The sequence below is a fragment of the Ranitomeya imitator genome, chromosome 8 (assembly GCF_032444005.1).
Source record: "Ranitomeya imitator isolate aRanImi1 chromosome 8, aRanImi1.pri, whole genome shotgun sequence".
NCBI classification, from domain to species: domain Eukaryota; kingdom Metazoa; phylum Chordata; class Amphibia; order Anura; family Dendrobatidae; genus Ranitomeya; species Ranitomeya imitator.
Window position 1 is genome coordinate 64887455 of NC_091289.1, and position 22340 is coordinate 64909794.

Below are 22340 nucleotides of genomic sequence, written 5' to 3' on the forward strand. Positions count from 1 at the left end.
ACAATGCTAGTTGGTGCATATACACAATGTACTTCTTTCTTTCACGCACAGGGAGATTTTGGAGCGGCAGCAGTGAATTTACAGACTTGCCTGTGTGTATTGGGGCGCTCTCTCCCTACTTCCCGCTTCGACCTTGCGTGCAGCCTGTCTTGGAACGTTATCCGTTGCAGTCTCCAGAAGATCAGTCTGGTGCGTTGGCTGCTCAAACGAACCCCAGGCCACTGTAAGAAGGCCGAATTCCAGGATGAAGCCACAACCAGCGCTCGGGATGCCGCCCTTGTGTACCATAAGTTGCACCAGCTACATTTGACAGGTACTGTCCTAGACAGATTGCTCACATACAAGAACAACAATTCTGACTGCAGGTCTCCTGCCTCCATATTGACACTTTTTCATTTGTTCACTTCAGGGAAGTTGCCATCAAGCTGGCGTTGCTCAGGATTGAATCTGTCGCTCTGTGCAGTAAACCTAGCGGAGTGCGCTGGTGACAAGATCTCCCCTACCTTACTGGCAGAAGTCCACCTGACCACCGCTGTGCAGATGAAGATCACCTTCTCCGGGAGATTCTCTTTCCTCACTGTACGTCTCACTAAACCTCAGTTTTACTGTCACGCTTTATCATTACAGAAATTTTTCAACCTTATAATCAAATTGTACTTGAATATTTCCTGTTTAAATGGAGTCTGCTATGGCCAAACCTGTAATTAAACTGCCAGTACACGAACAAGGGGGCTTGACCCCTATAAAATCATACCTGTACTATAGATTTTACTGCTTTTCTTGTGTAGAAAAAAACCTTTATTTAAAATGTGAACCAGGGCTCCTTCTCAATGCCCCCTTGGAATGGTCAAGGGCCCCATGCACCATTCAGTCCCCTAAAGTAACATGAGGCAGTTTACCCCTTAGCTGAATTATCAGCCATGGCTTGTCCACAGCGTGCACTGCCATCATTGACATGCGCACTCCTGGAGCCCAGTAGCCGCAGATAGTGTTAGTGCGTGCTCCTTTCCTACTTCGCCCCTGACTGTAGCAGCTTCTCACTACATGTACAGGTGCTTCTCACTAAATTAGAATATCAGCAAAAAGTTAATTTCTTTCAGTTCTTCCTTACAAAAAAGTGAAACTCGTATATTGAGTCATTACAGACAGAGTGATCTATTTCAATTGTTTTTCTGTTAATGTTGATGATTATGGCTTACAGCAAATGAAAACCCAAAAGTCATTATCTCAGTAAATTAGAATAATTAACAAAAAACACTTGCAAAGGCTTCCTAAGCATTTACAAAGGTCCCTTAGTCTGTTTCAGTAGGCTCCACAATCATGGGGAAGACTGCTGAGTTAACAGATGTGCATAAGGCAGTCACTGACACTCCACAAGGAGGGTAAGTCACACAAGGTCATTGCTAAAGAAGCTGGTTGTTCAGAGTGCTGTATCCAAGCATATTAATGGAAAGTTATGTGGAAGGAAAAAGTGTAGTACAAGCAACCGGGATAACCGCAGCCTTGAAAGGATTGTTAAGAAAAGGCCATTCAAAAATTCTGGGGAGATTCACAAGGAGTGGGCTGATGCTGGAGTCATTGCTTCAACAGCCACCACACACAGACGTATCCAGGACATGGGCTACAAGAAGCGTCTTACCTGGGCCAAGGAGAAAAAGAACTGGACTGCTGCTCAGTCGTCCAAGGTGTTTTCAGATGAAAGTAAATTTTGCCTTTCATTTGGAAACCAAGGTCCCAGAGTCTGGAGGAAGAGTGAAGAGGCCACAGTCCAAGCTGCTTGAAGTCTAGTGTGAGGTTTCCGCAATCAGTGATGGTTTGGGAGCCATGTCATCTGCTGGTGTAGCTCCACTGTGTTTTATCAAGACCAAAGTCAGTGCAGCCGTCTACCAGGAAATTTTAGAGCACTTCATGTTTCCCTCTGCTGACAAGCTTATTGGAGATGGAAATTTCATTCTCCAGCAGGACTTGGCACCTGTCCACACTGCCAAAAGTACCAATACCTGGTTTACAAACAACAGTATCACTGTGCTTGATTGGCCAGCAAACTCACCTGACCTTATCCCCATAGAGAATCAATGGAGTATTGTCAAGAGGAAGATGAGACCTCAACGCGTTATATTCACTGTGGTGCTTTCAATAAATTTCACCTTTGTTATGCATTCAAAAATCCATATCTTGAGTGCAGCTGTTTTTTCAAGTCTTAGAGGAAGATGAGAGACGCCAGACCCAACAGTGCAGACAAGCTGAAGGCAAAGCAACCTGGGCTTCCATAACACCTCAGCAGTGCCACAGGCTGCTCGCCTCCATGCCACGAGGCATTGATGCAGTAATTGATGCAAAAGGAGCCCCGACCAAGTACTGAGTGCATTTACTGAACATACGGTACATTTCAGTAGGCCAACATTTCGGATTTTAAAACCATTTTTCAAGCTGGTGTTATAAAGTATTCTAATTTACTGAGATAATGACTTTTGGGTTTTCATTGGCCGCACAAGCACCATCATCACTCAGGCTATCGGGCAGCGCCTTCTGTCTGCATTGCATTGCACCATGCCAAAGATGCACAGAGGAGTCCTTAATTACATATTTTTTTCTTTTCTGGATAACGTGAGCAGTAAAAGCTACAATACAAGAAGCTGAATAACATGTCCCCTTGATATCTGCGGTCTGATGTTTTAGTCCTGAGAAATACACATTTTTCTGAATATGTAAACTAGCTGTTCACGTCTCTTCTAGCCCAGAGACGTTATCAAGGTTCTGCCCCCAGCACCTATATTAATGCTTGGCATTTCCTCGGTGGGCATATTGATCCTGTCTCTGAGTGTGTGATGTCAGGCTTTGTGCAGATCGTCACTGTCCTACGTTCTGCGCAGTGATCTGCTCTTCTGTGGACACCGGCACCAACCATCTCCTCAGGCAGTGTCCATAGAAGAGCAGGACACGGCACACCATCACACCACAGGTATCGGGGTCTCCCGTTATTCAGCTTCCTATGACCTACATGCCCATATTGATGACATAGAGGGGTTCATCCTACTGATAGATTTCCTCTAGGCTGAGGAGGCACAATGTCCTTACATCCTATCTTATGATTGATTGATGCAAATTCTGTATCTGATGAAATGAGCTGCCTCTGCCTCCACTTACAAAGACTCTGCTTATATTATTTTGTAGAAGTAGTAAGCCATCATTTTTATATCCTGAGCAATGCACATGAGCATTGTCCTAAAATTCCCATGATAAACGGCACAAATATTCCAGTAGTGGTCTGCATACTTTTTATTGTAGCCCCTTTGCATTTCATAACGCATATATCTGTCACAAGTAAGGGTTAATTCCTGTTCTATGATGGATGGATGGATATATCTATACACGACCTTGCATGTTCTGCCACCAGACCCAGAAAACAATAACCATGAACACTGATAAAAAAACCAATAAAACAATAAACCTACTTAACTGCTAATGCCATGTCCGTAATGACCCGACCTATAAAATAACTAATCTGAACAGCAAACGAACGCACCAAAAAAAAGACAGAACTGCTTTCTCATTCTCTTCATCTGCCCCCCAATCACCGGGACAATTGTGGTAAGAAAAAAATCATGTACCTGAAATGTCGATGGATGAGTCAAATAAACCCTTCAACAGACAAAGTAATGGCTTCAGATAATATTGAGCGAGGAAAAGAAGGGATTTTATTATGCAAAAGTTACAAAATATAAGAAATGGCCCCGTTTCTTCAGTTTGCGCCAAAAATCTGGTAATACTGTTGGAAATGTCGCCACATTTTAGTGAGACTTGGCATTTTTTCTGAGCTTAGGGTGGAGTTTGATGGGAAGTGGTCGCGGCCGAGTGTCACTTACAAATTATTGAATTACATACCATAGAGATGTATGCCGGTCGGTGACCGGAGTACAGTTTCTACAATGGCGCACGACAGCTGAAAGCCAAGCCAAATTCATTAACTGGTGAATGCAAATTGCCCGTCTTGCTAAATTGGGCCTTAGGCATTGTCATAATGGTACTGTCCTGCAAAATAATGTTCACGCGTCACCTTAACTACACAGTAAGCGCAAAACTTAAAGAATTGTTTTCTTTTGTTTTTGTTTTTTTTTTCCATTCTTCTCCCCAAAACATTATTTGTACCCCATAATGGTGCCATTTAAATAATACATCTTGTCCTACATGAAATATGTAACTGTATGTCTCTAAGTAATAAAACAAGACCCCAAATAGCTGCAGCCTGATTGGCTTAGTAAAGTGTAATTTGCGATAGTAGTGTCCGTTACACCAGGACTGTACGGCAGCCTATGACTGTAGTAACATTGCAGACAGAGGCACACGGCCGTTGTAAGATGAGCGTGGCACTGCCACGTTAAAGGGAATCTGACAGCAGCATGTTGCAGGAACAGAGGTCCTGATTCCATTGATGAGTCGCTTAGTTTACAGAGTGCAGCAGTTGTAATAGAATCCGTTTTCTCTGCTGCAGATCTAGCAGAGCTCTGAATGCTCAGCTGTGTATAACCCCGACTACACCACTGATTGGCAGCTTTCTATGTACATTGTATATGTAAGCTGCAAATCAGTGCTGCGGCAGAGTTGGACTAGGAGGCACCGTGCAGCTTGTCCTCCAATGCAGTGATAATCTCATCATGATAAAACACCGATTGTATTGAAATTGCAAAATACGGCCTGGTAAGTGACACATTGCTAGAATCGGGGTCTGGCTCTTTACGTCATGCTGCTCTCAGATTACATGGCAAACGCCTTGTGACAGATCCTTTATAACTGGCATACAAAATGTCAGTCTTTAAATGTGTTGTCCAGTCTAAATGCTAAGACTGCAGTCACTCTGTGTGACGGCAGACTTCTGAATCCCCCCAGCACATGCAGTGTGTGTTGCCGGGAATGGTGGTGATGTAAGCATTATGCATGCTCCTGGGCAGAACCTGTCTAGTGGGTGCGACCTCGCTCCATACACCTGCATGGGGTGAGGCCTTGCCCATCTAGTGATATGGCCATCTAGTGGCTGCAACCTCAATACAAGTGTATGGGTGGAGAAGTCTCCCACTAGACGGCCTCTGGCCGGGAGTATGCATAACGCATACATCACCGCCGTTATCAGCGCAGGCGAATCCTTGCAGTGTGTGCACTGGGGGGATTCATAAGTCTGCAGTCACACAGAGTGACACAGTGTCTGCAGACTTCTCATTTTAGACCGGACAACCCCTTTAATGAACATGGGCTCAAGTCTTTCCAAGCATGCATCTGCTGTAAGTGTTCCTATCTCCATTATGGGGTGTGAGGGATGGACGTGCGCACTGGTAAATGTATAGACCTTGTGACTCCCCCGTTTCAGGCGTACTTCCTGGGGTGTGCCCAGAGCTCTGACACCGAGGCTCTGCCGGAGACCCTACGATGGCTGACACATCCTCTGGGGAAGAACTTCTTCATCAGCTCTAACTGGACTGTGAAGGCTGCAGCAAAGGAGTCCATGTACAGCTCCTCAAGGAACCCAGGTATGGGGGCTTGTACTTACTGTCGCAGTGGAGAGCCGTAACCAGGTCGCCATATTGGCAGCAGTTGATTTATTCTCAGATTCGATGACTTTCACAGATTGCTGTTATTAGTGATCAGTCGCCAAACCGAACACTTCTCATTTTCTCTTGCAGCTGATCCCATTGCTCAAATCAATCGGGCGTTTTGTGAGTCTTTGCTGGAGAAAGCGTTGTATGCTCTCGCTAAGCCGGAGGCTAGCAAACTCTCACTGGAGGAAGAAAGCTGGTACGGACAATGCTTGTGTGTGATTTACTGTCCCTAAACTTTAGGATGAATATCTGACCGTATTCCTGTGTTCTATTCCCATGGATTATTGGTGTTTGTGGTTTCCACCTACACCCCTCATCTGTAGCCTGATCCTGCCGGCATGGATCACTAGGACTCTGCTTGTCACATTGGATTAAAGGGTCACCCACCTTAATTTAAAGCGTAACCATCGTCTTAATTATTTCATAAATCAATAGTACACATAAGAAATATTACAAAGATGCTTATTTTTATCAGATAAATCTGCTATTTTCTCTGATCATTTATGGGTTCATGGTTGAAATCGGTGTTCAGTGAACTGTCAGTTAGTGCTTATAAAATTCTATGGAGGGAGGAGCCAGAGGCCAACACAGGCAGTAACAGTTCTGCATAGAGCTATGGAGGGAGGAGCCAGAGGCCGGCACAGGCAGTAACAGTTCTGCATAGAGCTATGGAGGGAGGAGCCAGAGGCCGACACAGGCAGTAACAGTTCTCCATAGAGCTATGGAGGAGCTAGAGGCCGACACAGGCAGTAACAGTTCTCCATAGAGCTATGGAGGGAGGATCCAGAGGCCGGCACAGGCAGTAACAGTTCTGCATAGAGCTATGGAGGGAGGAGCCAGAGGCCGACACAGGAAATAACAGTTCTCCATAGAGCTATGGAAGGAGGAGCCAGAGGCCGACACAGGCAGTAACAGTTCTCCATAGAGCTATGGAGGGAGGAGCCAGAGGCCGACACAGGCAGTAACAGTTCTCCATAGAGCTATGGAGGGAGGAGCCAGAGGCCGACACAGGCAGTAACAGTTCTCCATAGAGCTATGGAGGGAGGAGCCAGAGGCCGACACAGGCAGTAACAGTTCTCCATAGAGCTATGGAGGGAGGAGCCAGAGGCCGACACAGGAAATAACAGTTCTCCATAGAGCTATGGAGGGAGGAGCCAGAGGCCGACACAGGCAGTAACAGTTCTGCATAGAGCTATGGAGGGAGGAGCCAGAGGCCGACACAGGCAGTAACAGTTCTCCATAGAGCTATGGAGGGAGGAGCCAGAGGCCGACACAGGAAATAACAGTTCTCCATAGAGCTATGGAGGGAGGAGCCAGAGGCCAACACAGGCAGTAACAGTTCTGCATAGAGCTATGGAGGGAGGATCCAGAGGCAGACACAGGCAGTAACAGTTCTCCATAGAGCTATGGAGGGAGGATCCAGAGGCAGACACAGGCAGTAACAGTTCTGCATAGAGCTATGGAGGGAGGAGCCAGAGGCCGGCACAGGCAGTAACAGTTCTCCATAGAGCTATGGAGGGAGGAGCCAGAGGCCGACACAGGAAATAACAGTTCTCCATAGAGCTATGGAGGGAGGAGCCAGAGGCCGACACAGGCAGTAACAGTTCTGCATAGAGCTATGGAGGGAGGATCCAGAGGCAGACACAGGCAGTAACAGTTCTCCATAGAGCTATGGAGGGAGGAGCCAGAGGCCGACACAGGCAGTAACAGTTCTCCATAGAGCTATGGAGGGAGGAGCCAGAGGCCGACACAGGCAGTAACAGTTCTCCATAGAGCTATGGAGGGAGGAGCCAGAGGCAGACACAGGCAGTAACAGTTCTCCATAGAGCTATGGAGGGAGGAGCCAGAGGCCGACACAGGCAGTAACAGTTCTGCATAGAGCTATGGAGGGAGGAGCCAGAGGCCGACACAGGCAGTAACAGTTCTCCATAGAGCTATGGAGGGAGGAGCCAGAGGCCGACACAGGCAGTAACAGTTCTCCATAGAGCTATGGAGGGAGGAGCCAGAGGCCGACACAGGCAGTAACAGTTCTCCATAGAGCTATGGAGGGAGGAGCCAGAGGCCGACACAGGCAGTAACAGTTCTCCATAGAGCTTTGAAGGGAGGAGCCAGAGGCCGACACAGGCAGTAACAGTTCTCCATAGAGCTATGGAGGGAGGAGCCAGAGGCCGACACAGGCAGTAACAGTTCTCCATAGAGCTATGGAGGGAGGAGCCAGAGGCCGGCACAGGCAGTAACAGTTCTCCATAGAGCGTTATGAGCACCAACTGTCATCTATCTCAGTAATAGGATAGTCTGTATTCACTGAAGGCACTGCAGATTTACTCCTGGACTGAGACTGTTGAGTGAATGATCCCTCTAGGAGAAAGAAGCAGATTTCTATGATAATATATCAGTGCAATCTGTGAGGATGGTGGCACTAACAAGTTCAGGGGAAGAACCTCTAACACTTATTAAAGTACGTGCCATAACACACAGGTTAAATTGTTAACTTTGTATTCTGAAATTCATCCTAATTACCGTATGTATGTAATGCTGTGAAAGTGTATTAAACACTTGCTGGATTCCAGAGCCGCTCTGGTCGTCTTCTGACCCTTGTGACCTGAAATCAGACTAGCCGGCTCCCCCACGGGTCTTTGTGGGGCTGAACGTGGTTTCCCAGCATGAGCCGCTCATAGACTTCCACTGGGAAAGCCGCTCCCGCTCCACATAGTAGATGCTGTGCGAACTGGTAGTGCTGTCACACAGGTCCGGAATGGCACTGGAAACCAGAGAAGACTGCGATCACAATGGATTTTCATACACTTCACACAATTACATAATTAGTATGAATTCTAGGATTTGATGAAAAAAGTGAAGAGATGTCATCTTTAGTATGAAGATACATGGGCCATCACTTTAGTTACTTGCTGTCCAAGACCCGCCAACTTCAGCACATCGTTTCCAGTCTTCTTCCATTGTTTTTCTGTTAAGATGTTTGTTTTTTGTTGTTCTGCAGTGAGTTTTCCAAAGCTCAAGAGTATTTGAAACTTTTAAGTGTGTTTGCGGACTCTGTAAGCGGCGTCAGCTTTCTCCCTATCGGAGGTTCATCCTGCATGCTGACATCTACTAGTAAGTAAAAGTCACAGGAAATAACTTGTCAAATTTGTACAGTCTCAACTTCTTTTAATATTTTATTTTTACTTTTTAGATCACTACTTGTTTTTAACAAAATAAAAAATGTAACTGCGTAAGAGAAATAAAGAGTATGCCTTTTGTAGCAGTGTGATTTGTGATTGTAGGCACAGATCCTGTCTGCCGCTGGTGGTACTCGGTGACCTCCATGGCTGTTGGCTGGATGCAGGGGGATGATACCGTAGTGAAATCTCATTATTTGGATGTGGAGAGGATACCGAAGCTGCTGGATCCTGAGTAAGCCCCTTCAGTAACATCTAAAAATAATTTATTAAACCCAAATCAAAAGAAAAATCAATTAATTTCATGAACCTCTTCCCACTCCATGCTGTGGTATTACGTCATGGGTGGTTGCCCCAAATACATTGTTAGGAGTGGAGCCCTCGCCTTCCTCAATAGGTGTCGGCCATAATATTCAGCTGATGGTCTGCGCCTGCAGTGGTCCGGGTCTGCGCCTGCAGTGGTCCGGGTCTGCGCCTGCTTTCATCCTGACTGGCTGTTTAACACTCTAGATGCCATGGTCAATAGGGACTACAACATCTATGCAGTTAACATAGGGAGGGGGCTCCCATATACAAGGCTTTCATAACTTAAAGTACGCAGCTAACAGAAAAATCCTCTCCAAATGACATTTTATTGTTTTTAAAATCACAAAACCATTTATATACAACATATATGTAAAAAGATGAAAAAAAACAAAAAACGATCAACATAATGTGTTTTTGACAATATAAGCACAAGACAGTTACTAGTATTTAACCCTAATGACTTTGCACTACCTAACAGTAAAGCTTGGCCTATTATTTAAGCAAATGGCACCCTTCTCCTCTCACTGGCCTAAGTGTCCATATTCAAGATACCAATGCAGCAAAATCTGGTCTCAACTATGCAAATGTGATGTAATCGGAGAACAGTCTAATTTTGGGACACACAACCTGATTCCAGCGATGTGTCACTTACTGGACCGCTTGGTGCAGTTTTGGTAAAATCCCTGTTTTCTATGCTGTAGACCTAGCAGTTCTCTGAATGCTGAGCTCTGTATAACCCCACCCACACCACTGATTGGTAGCTCCCTCTGCATTTTCAGAAAGCTGCAAATCAGTGGAGGGGGTGGAGTTATACAGATTAGCCTTACTGATCTTCACCTGAGACCTAGGCCTGCAGTCATAATCTCCAGCTGATAAAACACTGATTGTATTGAACCTAGAGCACACAGCCTAATAAGTGACACATCCCTGGAATCCTGATCTCTGCCCCTACGTTATGATCTCCGGACAGATTGCCTTTGTTCTCTTGTGTAGTATGCAGCTTGTACCTGTCTGATGTGCTATGGTGAGTGCACTTGAGTCATCTGGTGCCTTATAGGACTGATCTTATTTCTTATTCAGGAACCCCTTAGTGAAAGCCGTTGCTCACCTGTGCAGAGCCTTGCATATGTCATTGTCTGGGAAGACGGACAGCGCCCAAAATTCCTTCAGTCAGTGCGAGAAAGCCAGCGCCTTTTTGTGGAATAGCCTGAACATGAACAGCTCCAGCAATAACGATCTGAACAAGGTGATGGCTGGATACATTGTGGCGCCACTTTTCTTCTTGTCTTTTCTTCTTTTTCAGATCCTCTTGGCGTCCCCCTGGTGCATTGTTGTTGCATTGCATGTGGTTAGCGTCTGTGCAATGTTCCTTCAGTGCAGTATGGAGGCTTCAGATCATCCTCGTGAAGTTAGGATAGATCAACAATTCTATTGCAATCTTTTGATTTTACTTTTTTCTCTTTAAGCTTTATTTATAGGAAATATTAAAGGTTCTTAAATGTTAATTATGAGGTTAGCTACAGAACCAGATGGCTGAATCCGCGAGGATGCCCAAAGATCACATCCATATTTTTGTCCATTATTGCATATATGTTAATTTTAGACGATTAAATGGGTTTTCTGGTTCTTGATACTAGTGACCTGTCCTAAAGATAAGTGGCCACAGTCTTCTGATAGGTGGAGGCCTTTGGAAACTGTGCTGTTCAGCTCCATTCATATTGCCCGGGAGCAGCAGATGAGCTCGCATCCTCTCTAAAAATATTTACTGAATATTATGACCTATGGTCGACTTTATGCAGTATCTGATCCTCTTGTGCATCACCACCCGTGCCTATTAACTAGTTAAACTCTGACAGCGGCATTTAACAAGCGCTTCCAGCCATCTGGAAATGCGCGCACCGCTGACCCCCGTCACAGACCTCTATGGTTGTTTAATGCCAGCTTGCTGTGAGCGCTGCCCTGTGGTCGGCGCTCATAGCAAGGCTGTAATTCAGCTACATAGGGGCGATCTGAGCATAGCCTCTATGTAGCAGAGCCGATCAGGATATGCCAGCTTCTAGCCTCCTATAGAGACTATTGAAGCATGGCAAAAGTAAAAAAAAAAAAAAAAAATGTAAAATATGAAAAAAATGTAAAAGTCCAAATCACCCCCCTTTCCCCCCATTAAAAATAAAGCAATAGAAAAAAAATCAAACCTACACATATTTGGTATTGCCACGTTCAGAATCGCCCGATCTATCAAAACAAAGAATTAACCTGATCGCTAAACGGCGTAGCGAGAAAAAAAAATCTAAACGCCATAATTACGTTTTTTGATCGCCGCAGTAACGGGCGATCAAAAGAACGTATCTGCACCAAAACGGTATCATTAAAAACGTCAGCTCGGCACGCAAAAAATAAGCGCCTTCACCCAACCAAAGATCACAAAAAATCGAGACTCTACAGGTATCGGAAAATTGCGCTTTTTTTTTTTTTTAAGTAAAGTTTGGATTTTTATTTCACTACTTAGATAAAAAAATAACCTAGACATATTTGGTGTCTATGACCTCATAATGACCTGGAGAATCATAATGGCAGGTCCGTTTTTTAGCATTTAGTGAACTTAGCAAAAAAAACAAACAAAAAGCAAGTGTGGGATTGCACTTTTTTTTAGCAATTTCACCGCAGTTCCGTTTTTTTCCCCGTTTTCTAGTACTGGGCACGGTAAAACCAATGATGTCGTTCAAAAGTACAACTCGTCCCGCAAAAAAATAAGCCCTCACATGGACATATTGACGGAAAATTAAAAAAGTTATGGCTCTGGGAAGGAGGAGAGCGAAAAATGAAAATGCAAAACTGAAAAAAGCTCAGGGGGTTAAGGGGTTAAAATGTTCATATGTTGGCTTGTTTTTATTTGCTAGTCCCATTAGGGGACTTGGACCGGCACCATACTATTGCTGTATGTAGTACATACACTACAGAAGCTGGATATCATACAAGAGATCATATGAGCCAGACCTTGGCTTTCATAGCACCCCATTTGCTCCCTTCGATTGCGTTGCAGGGGGTCAATGGAAGTCTGGTCTAACATCCAGGCCGACTTACGATGCTTAAATGCTGTTGTCAGTGATTGACAGGGGCATTAAAGAAGTTATCAGCAGCAATCAGCAGGCGCTCTGATCACTGCTGTTAGTCAGATGCCGGCTACATAATGTAGTGACATCTGCCCTGTCTGGATCAGGCTCTGCTTCTGAGCCCGCTCCAAAGTCCCGAACACACTCCATACCGTATACCGTCATGGAGCATGAGCGTAAAATACTTACCGATCGCCATCTACAACCCTTTTTAAATAAATTAAATATTTTAATATATTTGGATTAAATCCTCTACATAATTAGAATGATTTAGGAATCGCCAAGCTCCACTGTTAACCACTTAAATGCCTGTGTCCCCAGTTCCCCCTTCCCACAAACTCTGCGACGTGTTGATGGGTTCTGTTGTAGACCCCTGTGATAGTCCCCCCGATGGTGCTCTTACGAAAACCAACCTGTCAGTGGTGTCGATAGGAGACCTTGATTTTTACTATATACTGTAATAATGCAGTATTTTATATAAGTGATCGGACGATCACAGGTTCAAGCCCCTTAATGGGACAAAGTAAAAAATAATGTTAATGTTTTAAAAAAGTTTTTAAAAATATAAACTACTGAATCACCCTTGTTCCCCCATAACAAATACACATGTTCTTAAAATTACGATCTAGAAGAATGTAAAATTTAACAACCTGATTGGTATATGTCGTAATGAAAAAAAAAGGTGAAAATGCCCGAATTGAGTTTTTTGAACTCTGCAACTCTGTGAAAATATGCCAGAAGAAAATACCAAAATGTTGCATCTTCCCCAAAAATGCAGTCGGTAAGAAGTTAGCTCGCCCATAAAAAACAGCCCTCACACAATTCTTTCGACCAAAAATAAAAACGTTACAGATCTTGGGAAAATAGCGACCGCCATCAAAATGTATTTGTTTTTCGCCAGTTTAAAAGAAAAAATAAAATGTTACCCATCAATGGACACTGTAGAAACAAAACCCCCCAAACAGTTGTGGAATTGTGGGGGGATTTTTTGTTTGTTTTTTGTGCACTTTAAATGTGGTTTCCAGTACATTGAGTTGTAATATAAATGTTGCCATTCAGATCCACAAATCTTCCCGCAGAAAGCAAGCCCTGAGATGTCACTAGAGAAATGTCATCGTACCGGCTCTTGGAAACAGGAGGGAAATTGTAGAGCACAAACAAATGTAAAATCACCTGATCGTGAAGTGGGGTCCTTCCCATGACCCCCAGATGCGGTGATGGGGCATAGAGATCGGTGTGCTCTTACCTTGAGTTCCCCTAGGTGTGGCAGGGAATACACTTTGGTTCTGATGCAATGGTGATTTTTCCAGGTCCTGCAGCTCCTGCTGTGTGACCTTCTGCTCTCCATGAGGACCTCCTTATGGCAGAAGCAGGCCTGTGCCACCCCAGCGCCAGGAGATGCGGCTCACGCTTCCACGTCTGTGCTGACCGGATTCCAGAGGGACCTCAGCAGTCTCCGCAGATTGGCCCTCACCTTTAAGCCTGCACAGTGCAAGGTACGCCTGATTAGTGGGGTTGTATCACAATGACAGGAATGATTTCACATTTTGAAGTCTCTAACTGAAATGTGTTCTATTTTAGTTGTTCCTGCATGAAGCCACAGTCCGCCTTATGGCTGGAGCGAGTCCCACCCGTACACACCAGTTACTGCAGCACAGCCTTCAGAAACGCCCCCCAAACACCAGCAAGCCAGGTATTTCCTCATCTCACTACACCCTTCCATAATTGTGTAGCTAGATAGCCGAAACAACAGCGCCCCCTTATGAGAATTGGGTGTGTGCACATCCCTATAGCACACGCCCATAAATCTCAATCTTGCAAATGAATGAAAGGGCAGTACATGGTCAGGTATGCAGTACATGGTGAGGTATGCAGATCAGTGTAGGGGGGCAGTACATGGTGAGGTATGCAGATCAGTGTAGGGAGGCAGTACATGGTCAGGTATGCTGATCAGTGTAGGGGGGCAGTACATGGTGAGGTGTGTAGATCAGTGTAGGGGGGCAGTACATGGTGAGGTGTGTAGATCAGTGTAGGGGGGCAGTACATGGTGAGGTATGCAGATCAGTGTAGGGGGGCAGTACATGGTGAGGTATGCAGATCAGTGTAGGGGGGCAGTACATGGTGAGGTATGCAGATCAGTGTAGGGAGGCAGTACATGGTCAGGTATGCTGATCAGTGTAGGGGGGCAGTACATGGTGAGGTGTGTAGATCAGTGTAGGGGGGCAGTACGTGGTCAGGTGTGTAGATCAGTGTAGGGGGGCAGTACATGGTCAGGTATGCAGATCAGTGTAGGGAGGCAGTACATGGTCAGGTATGCAGATCAGTGTAGGGGGGCAGTACATGGTGAGGTGTGTAGATCAGTGTAGGGGGGCAGTACGTGGTCAGGTGTGTAGATCAGTGTAGGGGGGCAGTACATGGTCAGGTATGCAGATCAGTGTAGGGGGGCAGTACATGGTGAGGTGTGTAGATCAGTGTAGGGGGGCAGTACGTGGTCAGGTGTGTAGATCAGTGTAGGGGGGCAGTACATGGTCAGGTATGCTGATCAGTGTAGGGGGGCAGTACATGGTGAGGTGTGTAGATCAGTGTAGGGGGGCAGTACGTGGTCAGGTGTGTAGATCAGTGTAGGGTGGCAGTACATGGACAGGTATGCTGATCAGTGTAGGGAGGCAGTACATGGACAGGTATGCTGATCAGTGTAGGGAGGCAGTACATGGACAGGTATGCAGATCAGTGTAGGGGGGCAGTACATGGACAGGTATGCAGATCAGTGTAGGGGGGCAGTACATGGTCAGGTATGCAGATCAGTGTAGGGGGGCAGTACATGGTGAGGTATGCAGATCAGTGTAGGGGGGCAGTACGTGGTCAGGTGTGTAGATCAGTGTAGGGAGGCAGTACATGGTCAGGTATGCAGATCAGTGTAGGGGGGCAGTACATGGTGAGGTGTGTAGATCAGTGTAGGGGGGGCAGTACATGGTCAGGTATGCAGATCAGTGTAGGGGGGCAGTACATGGACAGGTATGCAGATCAGTGTAGGGGGGCAGTACATGGTGAGGTATGCAGATCAGTGTAGGGGGGCAGTACGTGGTCAGGTGTGTAGATCAGTGTAGGGGGGCAGTACATGGTGAGGTATGCAGATCAGTGTAGGGGGGCAGTACGTGGTCAGGTGTGTAGATCAGTGTAGGGGGGCAGTACATGGTCAGGTATGCAGATCAGTGTAGGGGGGCAGTACATGGTCAGGTATGCAGATCAGTGTAGGGGGGCAGTACATGGACAGGTATGCAGATCAGTGTAGGGAGGCAGTACATGGTCATGTGTGTAGATCAGTGTAGGGGGGCAGTACATGGTCAGGTGTGTAGATCAGTGTAGGGGGGCAGTACATGGTCAGGTATGCAGATCAGTGTAGGGGGGCAGTACATGGTCAGGTATGCAGATCAGTGTAGGGAGGCAGTACATGGTCAGGTATGCAGATCAGTGTAGGGGGGCAGTACATGGACAGGTATGCAGATCAGTGTAGGAGGGGCAGTACATGGTCAGGTATGCAGATCAGTGTAGGGGGGCAGTACATGGACAGGTATGCTGATCAGTGTAGGGAGGCAGTACATGGTCAGGTATGCAGATCAGTGTAGGGAGGCAGTACATGGACAGGTATGCAGATCAGTGTAGGGGGGCAGTACATGGACAGGTATGCTGATCAGTGTAGGGAGGCAGTACATGGTCAGGTATGCAGATCAGTGTAGGGAGGCAGTACATGGACAGGTATGCTGATCAGTGTAGGGGGGCAGTACATGGTCAGGTATGCAGATCAGTGTAGGGGGGCAGTACATGGTCAGGTATGCAGATCAGTGTAGGGAGGCAGTACATGGACAGGTATGCTGATCAGTGTAGGGAGGCAGTACATGGTCAGGTATGCAGATCAGTGTAGGGGGGCAGTACATGGTGAGGTGTGTAGATCAGTGTAGGGGGGGCAGTACATGGTCAGGTATGCAGATCAGTGTAGGGGGGCAGTACATGGACAGGTATGCAGATCAGTGTAGGGGGGCAGTACATGGTGAGGTATGCAGATCAGTGTAGGGGGGCAGTACGTGGTCAGGTGTGTAGATCAGTGTAGGGGGGCAGTACATGGTGAGGTATGCAGATCAGTGTAGGGGGGCAGTACGTGGTCAGGTGTGTAGATCAGTGTAGGGGGGCAGTACATGGTCAGGTATGCAGATCAGTGTAGGGGGGCAGTACATGGTCAGGTATGCAGATCAGTGTAGGGGGGCAGTACATGGACAGGTATGCAGATCAGTGTAGGGAGGCAGTACATGGTCATGTGTGTAGATCAGTGTAGGGGGGCAGTACATGGTCAGGTGTGTAGATCAGTGTAGGGGGGCAGTACATGGTCAGGTATGCAGATCAGTGTAGGGGGGCAGTACATGGTCAGGTATGCAGATCAGTGTAGGGAGGCAGTACATGGTCAGGTATGCAGATCAGTGTAGGGGGGCAGTACATGGACAGGTATGCAGATCAGTGTAGGAGGGGCAGTACATGGTCAGGTATGCAGATCAGTGTAGGGGGGCAGTACATGGACAGGTATGCTGATCAGTGTAGGGAGGCAGTACATGGTCAGGTATGCAGATCAGTGTAGGGAGGCAGTACATGGACAGGTATGCAGATCAGTGTAGGGGGGCAGTACATGGACAGGTATGCTGATCAGTGTAGGGAGGCAGTACATGGTCAGGTATGCAGATCAGTGTAGGGAGGCAGTACATGGACAGGTATGCTGATCAGTGTAGGGGGGCAGTACATGGTCAGGTATGCAGATCAGTGTAGGGGGGCAGTACATGGTCAGGTATGCAGATCAGTGTAGGGAGGCAGTACATGGACAGGTATGCTGATCAGTGTAGGGAGGCAGTACATGGTCAGGTATGCAGATCAGTGTAGGGGGGCAGTACATGGTCAGGTATGCAGATCAGTGTAGGGGGGCAGTACATGGTCAGGTATGCAGATCAGTGTAGGGGGGCAGTACATGGTCAGGTATGCAGATCAGTGTAGGGGGGCAGTACATGGTCAGGTATGCAGATCAGTGTAGGGAGGCAGTACATGGACAGGTATGCAGATCAGTGTAGGGTGGCAGTACATGGACAGGTATGCAGATCAGTGTAGGGAGGCAGTACATGGTCAGGTATGCAGATCAGTGTAGGGAGGCAGTACATGGTCAGGTATGCAGATCAGTGTAGGGGGGCAGTACATGGACAGGTATGCAGATCAGTGTAGGGGGGCAGTACATGGTCAGGTATGCAGATCAGTGTAGGGGGGCAGTACGTGGTCAGGTGTGTAGATCAGTGTAGGGAGGCAGTACATGGTCAGGTATGCAGATCAGTGTAGGGAGGCAGTACATGGTCAGGTATGCAGATCAGTGTAGGGGGGCAGTACGTGGTCAGGTATGCAGATCAGTGTAGGGAGGCAGTACATGGTCAGGTATGCAGATCAGTGTAGGGAGGCAGTACATGGTCAGGTATGCAGATCAGTGTAGGGGGGCAGTACATGGACAGGTATGCAGATCAGTGTAGGGAGGCAGTACATGGTCAGGTATGCAGATCAGTGTAGGGGGGCAGTACATGGACAGGTATGCAGATCAGTGTAGGGGGGCAGTACATGGTCAGGTATGCAGATCAGTGTAGGGAGGCAGTACATGGTCAGGTATGCAGATCAGTGTAGGGGGGCAGTACATGGACAGGTATGCAGATCAGTGTAGGGGGGCAGTACATGGTCAGGTATGCAGATCAGTGTAGGGGGGCAGTACATGGTCAGGTATGCAGATCAGTGTAGGAGAATGTTCACACATGTCATTTTTGCAGCTTGTCTTGTTCTGCAGGAAAAACGTGCATTTTTTTTCCCACATTTTATTTTTTGTTTTTACTTGCATTTTTGCCCATTCATTAGAATAGCTGAAAATTACTGTAATAATTGACATGCTGCGGGATCAAAAAAAATGTCAAACAGCTCAAAAAATGGAAGGAAAAAGGAAAAAAAACTTGTGCATAAGCTTTCTGAAAACACATTCACTTCCTGTGCTGTAAAAAGCAGCTTTATTGCCGTAGGAAAAAGCGCTGCAAAAATGCTGCAAAGTCACCAGAGCAGAAGGGCCGTGATGGTTAATACTCTGGAAGTCCTTTTTCATACTGATGACAAAGTGCGATTTGGGGTGACGAGGTCACGGCCATGATTTTGATCGTGGTGACCTTGGGTTCCTGATTCCCATTTTCATACCAATTTGTAAAATTGTCTTTCAAAAAGGATTATACGGCCATTGTAACAAGGATTCTCATCCAGTCTACCAGCTGAAGAATGCATGGATTAGGGCGGATTTGGATTAAGAAATATGGTGACAGATTTGATATAACGAAATTTCATCAGAAAATAACTTATTGTTTAAATCTGTTTTTTGTGTTTTACATGTACATACATATTTTTTTTTTTTTTGGCAGCTTATTTTTTTCCTATCACATTATGTTTTAAAGTAAAAATGACGGAAAACTCTTTCTGGAAGGACAGGAGTTAAAGGGACACTGTCATCTGAATTTGGAGGGAACAATCTTCAGCCATAGGGGCGGGGTTTTTGGGTGTTTGATTCACCCTTTCCTTACCCGCTGGCTGCATGCTGGCTGCAATATTGGATTGGAGTTCATTCTCTGTCCTCCATAGTACATGCCTGCAGAAGGCAATCTTGCCTTGCGCAGGCGTGTATTACGGAGGACAGAGAATGAACTTCAATCCAATATTGCAGCCAGCATGCAGCCAGCGGGTAAGGAAAGGGTGAATCAAACACCCCAAAACCCCGCCTCCATGGCTGAAGATTGTTCCCTCCAAATTCAGGTGACAGTGTCCCTTTAAGAGTCTATAATAACCCCAGTGGGACTATAGAAAGAGTGCTCATTTAATATTTTAGTATAGCTCTAATATGAAAAAATACAATTTTTTTCTTTTTTTATAAAGCTTGCAGTGCAAAAACCTTATTTAAAGTGGTTGTCCACTACTTTTACAACCATTTCTTGATATAAATGTTTGGCCCCAATAAAATAAAAAAACGTTTACTCTCCTCCTGTACTGGCACCATTCTAGCGGTGTCGGTCCTCGCGGTCCTGGGGCTATAGTGCTGTTGATGTGGCATGTGACCCCGGCGTCCAGTCAGAGCTGTCATCACTATCTCCGCCATTGGACAAATCTAACATGAAGAGGAAGGCTACAGCTGCTCTATCACCTCCTCTTCATGTTCGACAGTACGGAAGCCCTGAGGATTTTTTATTTAGTCTTGGCTGGTTGAGGGGGGTACAAGAAGTTGCCAAAGTAGTGGACAGCTTCCTTAAATAATAGGTAATTTTCTGTGGACACTTTGCCTCTAAGTCTCCTGTTTAATTTGTTGGCATTTTAGTGAATTTACAATATACATGCTTTGATTTTGCTTTCTCTCCTCTTCCAGGTGACCTAGAATCATTACCAGGACAGAGAGAGCGAGCTACCGCCATCCTCCTGGCGTGCCGCCACCTTCCCCTGTCGTTTTTGTCTTCTCCCGGCCAGAGGGCAGTAATGTTAGCGGAGGCTGCGCGGACTTTGGAGAAGGTGGGCGATAGACGCTCATACCACGATTGCCAGCAGATGATGGTTAAGCTCAGCGGGGGCACGGCCATGGCGGCTTCTTGAGACCCGCTGCTTTCTTTAGGTCTGGCATCAACTACTGAACATCATCCATGAGTAAATACCATTCTTTCAGCATTTTCAATACCCGATAGAGAAACTGTGTGTTAAAAATATTCTTCAGGAAGGGACGATCATCAGGACGAAACGAGCAGCTGCATCATCAGATCCCTTCTTTACCAGTCGCATTCCCATGAGCTTTGTGTTATGGCGGCCCACCATGATAGAATATTCAGCTCAGATCTCTGATTAGCCCCCATTGCACTTTTCAATGCAAGCCAGTTATATATCTGGACCATTGGGGTACGTTCACACAATGTCTTCAAAACCCAGGGGAACACAACATTTTCAAGCAGAAGATGCTTCAGGAAAACACTGGTGGCGTGTTTTGGTTTTTTTTTGCCTTAAGCATCTTTTTTTGGTATCTGTAAATTATTACTTTTTTGCTACGTTGCCCCCAGCATTATTTTTTTGTCGAGTATGTATAAACTAGTTAGTGGCTTCCACCCGTATAATTGTTAGGTCACTCTTTTAACCATTACCATTAATCTGAAGAAAAGGAAACATAAAGCAGCTAAGACGATGAGAAGCCAGAACATCTGCACAGCAGGTCGTCTTTACATTAGCCATAGGTCCACCTGTAATCCATCCGAGGAGTCTTAGGTTGTTTTATCCACTGTCTTTCCTCTAGCAGAGTGCACTCCTTACCTAGGTAGCTGTCACACTGAGACTGCAGGGTGGTCGGTAACCTAGGCAATGAGCCGGACACTATAGAATTAGAAATCCTTCTTTTCCCGAGAGCTGAGGATTTTTAGGGTATGTGCACACGTCAGGATTTTGTCAGGATTTTTCATCAGTATTTGTAGCCAAAACCAGGAGTGGAACAATTAGAGGAAAAGTATAATAGAAACATATGCACCACTTCTGCATTTATCACCCACTCCTGGTTTTGGCTACAAATACTGATGAAAAATCCTGACAAAATCCTGATGCAATCCTGACGTGTGCACATACCCTTAATGAGAGAGAAAATGCGTAGTTCCTAGATTTTACACGCACTCTTAACAATTGAAGAACTTGAGACGCCCCCTTTAAGGTTGCAATATCTAATAGAATTCCATCAGACTTAAAGGGTTAGCAGAGAACAGTGTTGGCGCAGCGTGCGTTTTGCTGCAGCTTTCCCCATTTAAGGTCCAATTTGTAGATCCTCCTGGGAATTTCCTTTTTCATCCTTATTTTAGAAATCAGTGTCTTCAAGAAGACCATCTACTGGTCCTCTCATTCTAAATGTTTCATCAATAGACTATCAGAGCCTATGACATTCTACCTGTGCTGGAGTGTACAGCCAGGGTTAGGAGAAGGTTGGCACTTACCATAACGCTGCCTACACAATAGATGGGCACTTCCAGCATGGCCGCCTTCTCCTAGACCCTACCCGCATGTTCCCGGAAACAATGTATGCGGTGGTGGAGCAGCGCTGTGAAAGCACCAGATTTGCTTGCTTTTCTGCGCTTGTTTGGGAGCCTTCTAGTTATCCCCATGGTACTGACCGTAGATGGCCGAGCCGGGGCTGCTTTTAGTATGTGCTTCTGAGAACCATGACAAATCGAACTGTGTGGCTAGTACATGGATAAAGGCCGTAGCCAGGACCAGTGGGACATAAATTAAAGTTCGACAGAATGTACCATTTCATCCATCTTTTTCTCAAACTAATGAGAAGAGGACAGCTTTCTCTCCCTGCCCCTTCTTACCTTTTCACGTACAAGGGGCAGGGAGGGACAAGAAATTAGTTGGCGTCAAAGTTTTTGGGTGCCATCTGCCAAAACATTAAAGCAAAAATGCGACGTAGCCCTATAGCCAAATACCTATAGCGAGGCGGTGGAGCAGCTGCAGACAGCAGTTGCCGGTGGACACTTTCTATGCTCTGAAGAATCTTTGGACTGGAAGCCATTGTCTATATTCATTCCTATGAGACACAAACTATAGGATCGAATAGAAAAAGCAACTTCTGTTCTACACAGGACGCTAAACAATCCAGCCGCCCTGACTGTCGCTCACATGTTCTGCCGGAGGGGCTCACACTGTCCGCTTAACCCCTTAGTGATGGAGCGCTTCAACAAATCCCAGTGATTCTGAGAATGTTTTTTCGTGACACATTATACTTTATGATAATGGTAAATTTAGATCGATATGTTTTGTATTTATTTATAAAAAATATCAGAAATTTGACAAATATTTAAAAAAAAAATAATAATAATTAAATAATTATCCCTTTAATCCAGATAGTCATACCACACAAAATCATTAATAAATAATATTTTCCACATGCCCGCTTTACATCAGCACCATTTGTAAAATGTTATTTTATTTTGTTAGCATTTTAGGAGGTTTGAAAATATAGCAACAATTTTTCATTTTTTATTTTTTTTTTTCAAGGAAATTTACAAAGTTATTTTTTTTAGTGCCCTATCCAGGTT

At 45.8% G+C, this 22340-nt stretch overlaps 1 protein-coding gene across 1 annotated transcript in view; it reads left to right on the top strand.

Moving 5' to 3' along the window:
- SREBF2 (sterol regulatory element binding transcription factor 2) overlaps positions 1-22093 on the top strand; it is a 66731-nt gene extending 44638 nt beyond the window's left edge. Inside the window, exons 10-19 of the mRNA XM_069737040.1 lie at positions 52-313; positions 410-579; positions 5363-5522; positions 5676-5787; positions 8590-8702; positions 8873-9002; positions 10154-10319; positions 13497-13682; positions 13768-13879; positions 19649-22093. Coding sequence (XP_069593141.1) covers positions 52-313; positions 410-579; positions 5363-5522; positions 5676-5787; positions 8590-8702; positions 8873-9002; positions 10154-10319; positions 13497-13682; positions 13768-13879; positions 19649-19869 — 1632 coding nt within the window. The 3' untranslated portion in view covers positions 19870-22093. The remainder of the gene's footprint in view (positions 1-51; positions 314-409; positions 580-5362; positions 5523-5675; positions 5788-8589; positions 8703-8872; positions 9003-10153; positions 10320-13496; positions 13683-13767; positions 13880-19648) is intronic.
- The last annotated feature ends 247 nt before the right edge of the window (positions 22094-22340 follow it).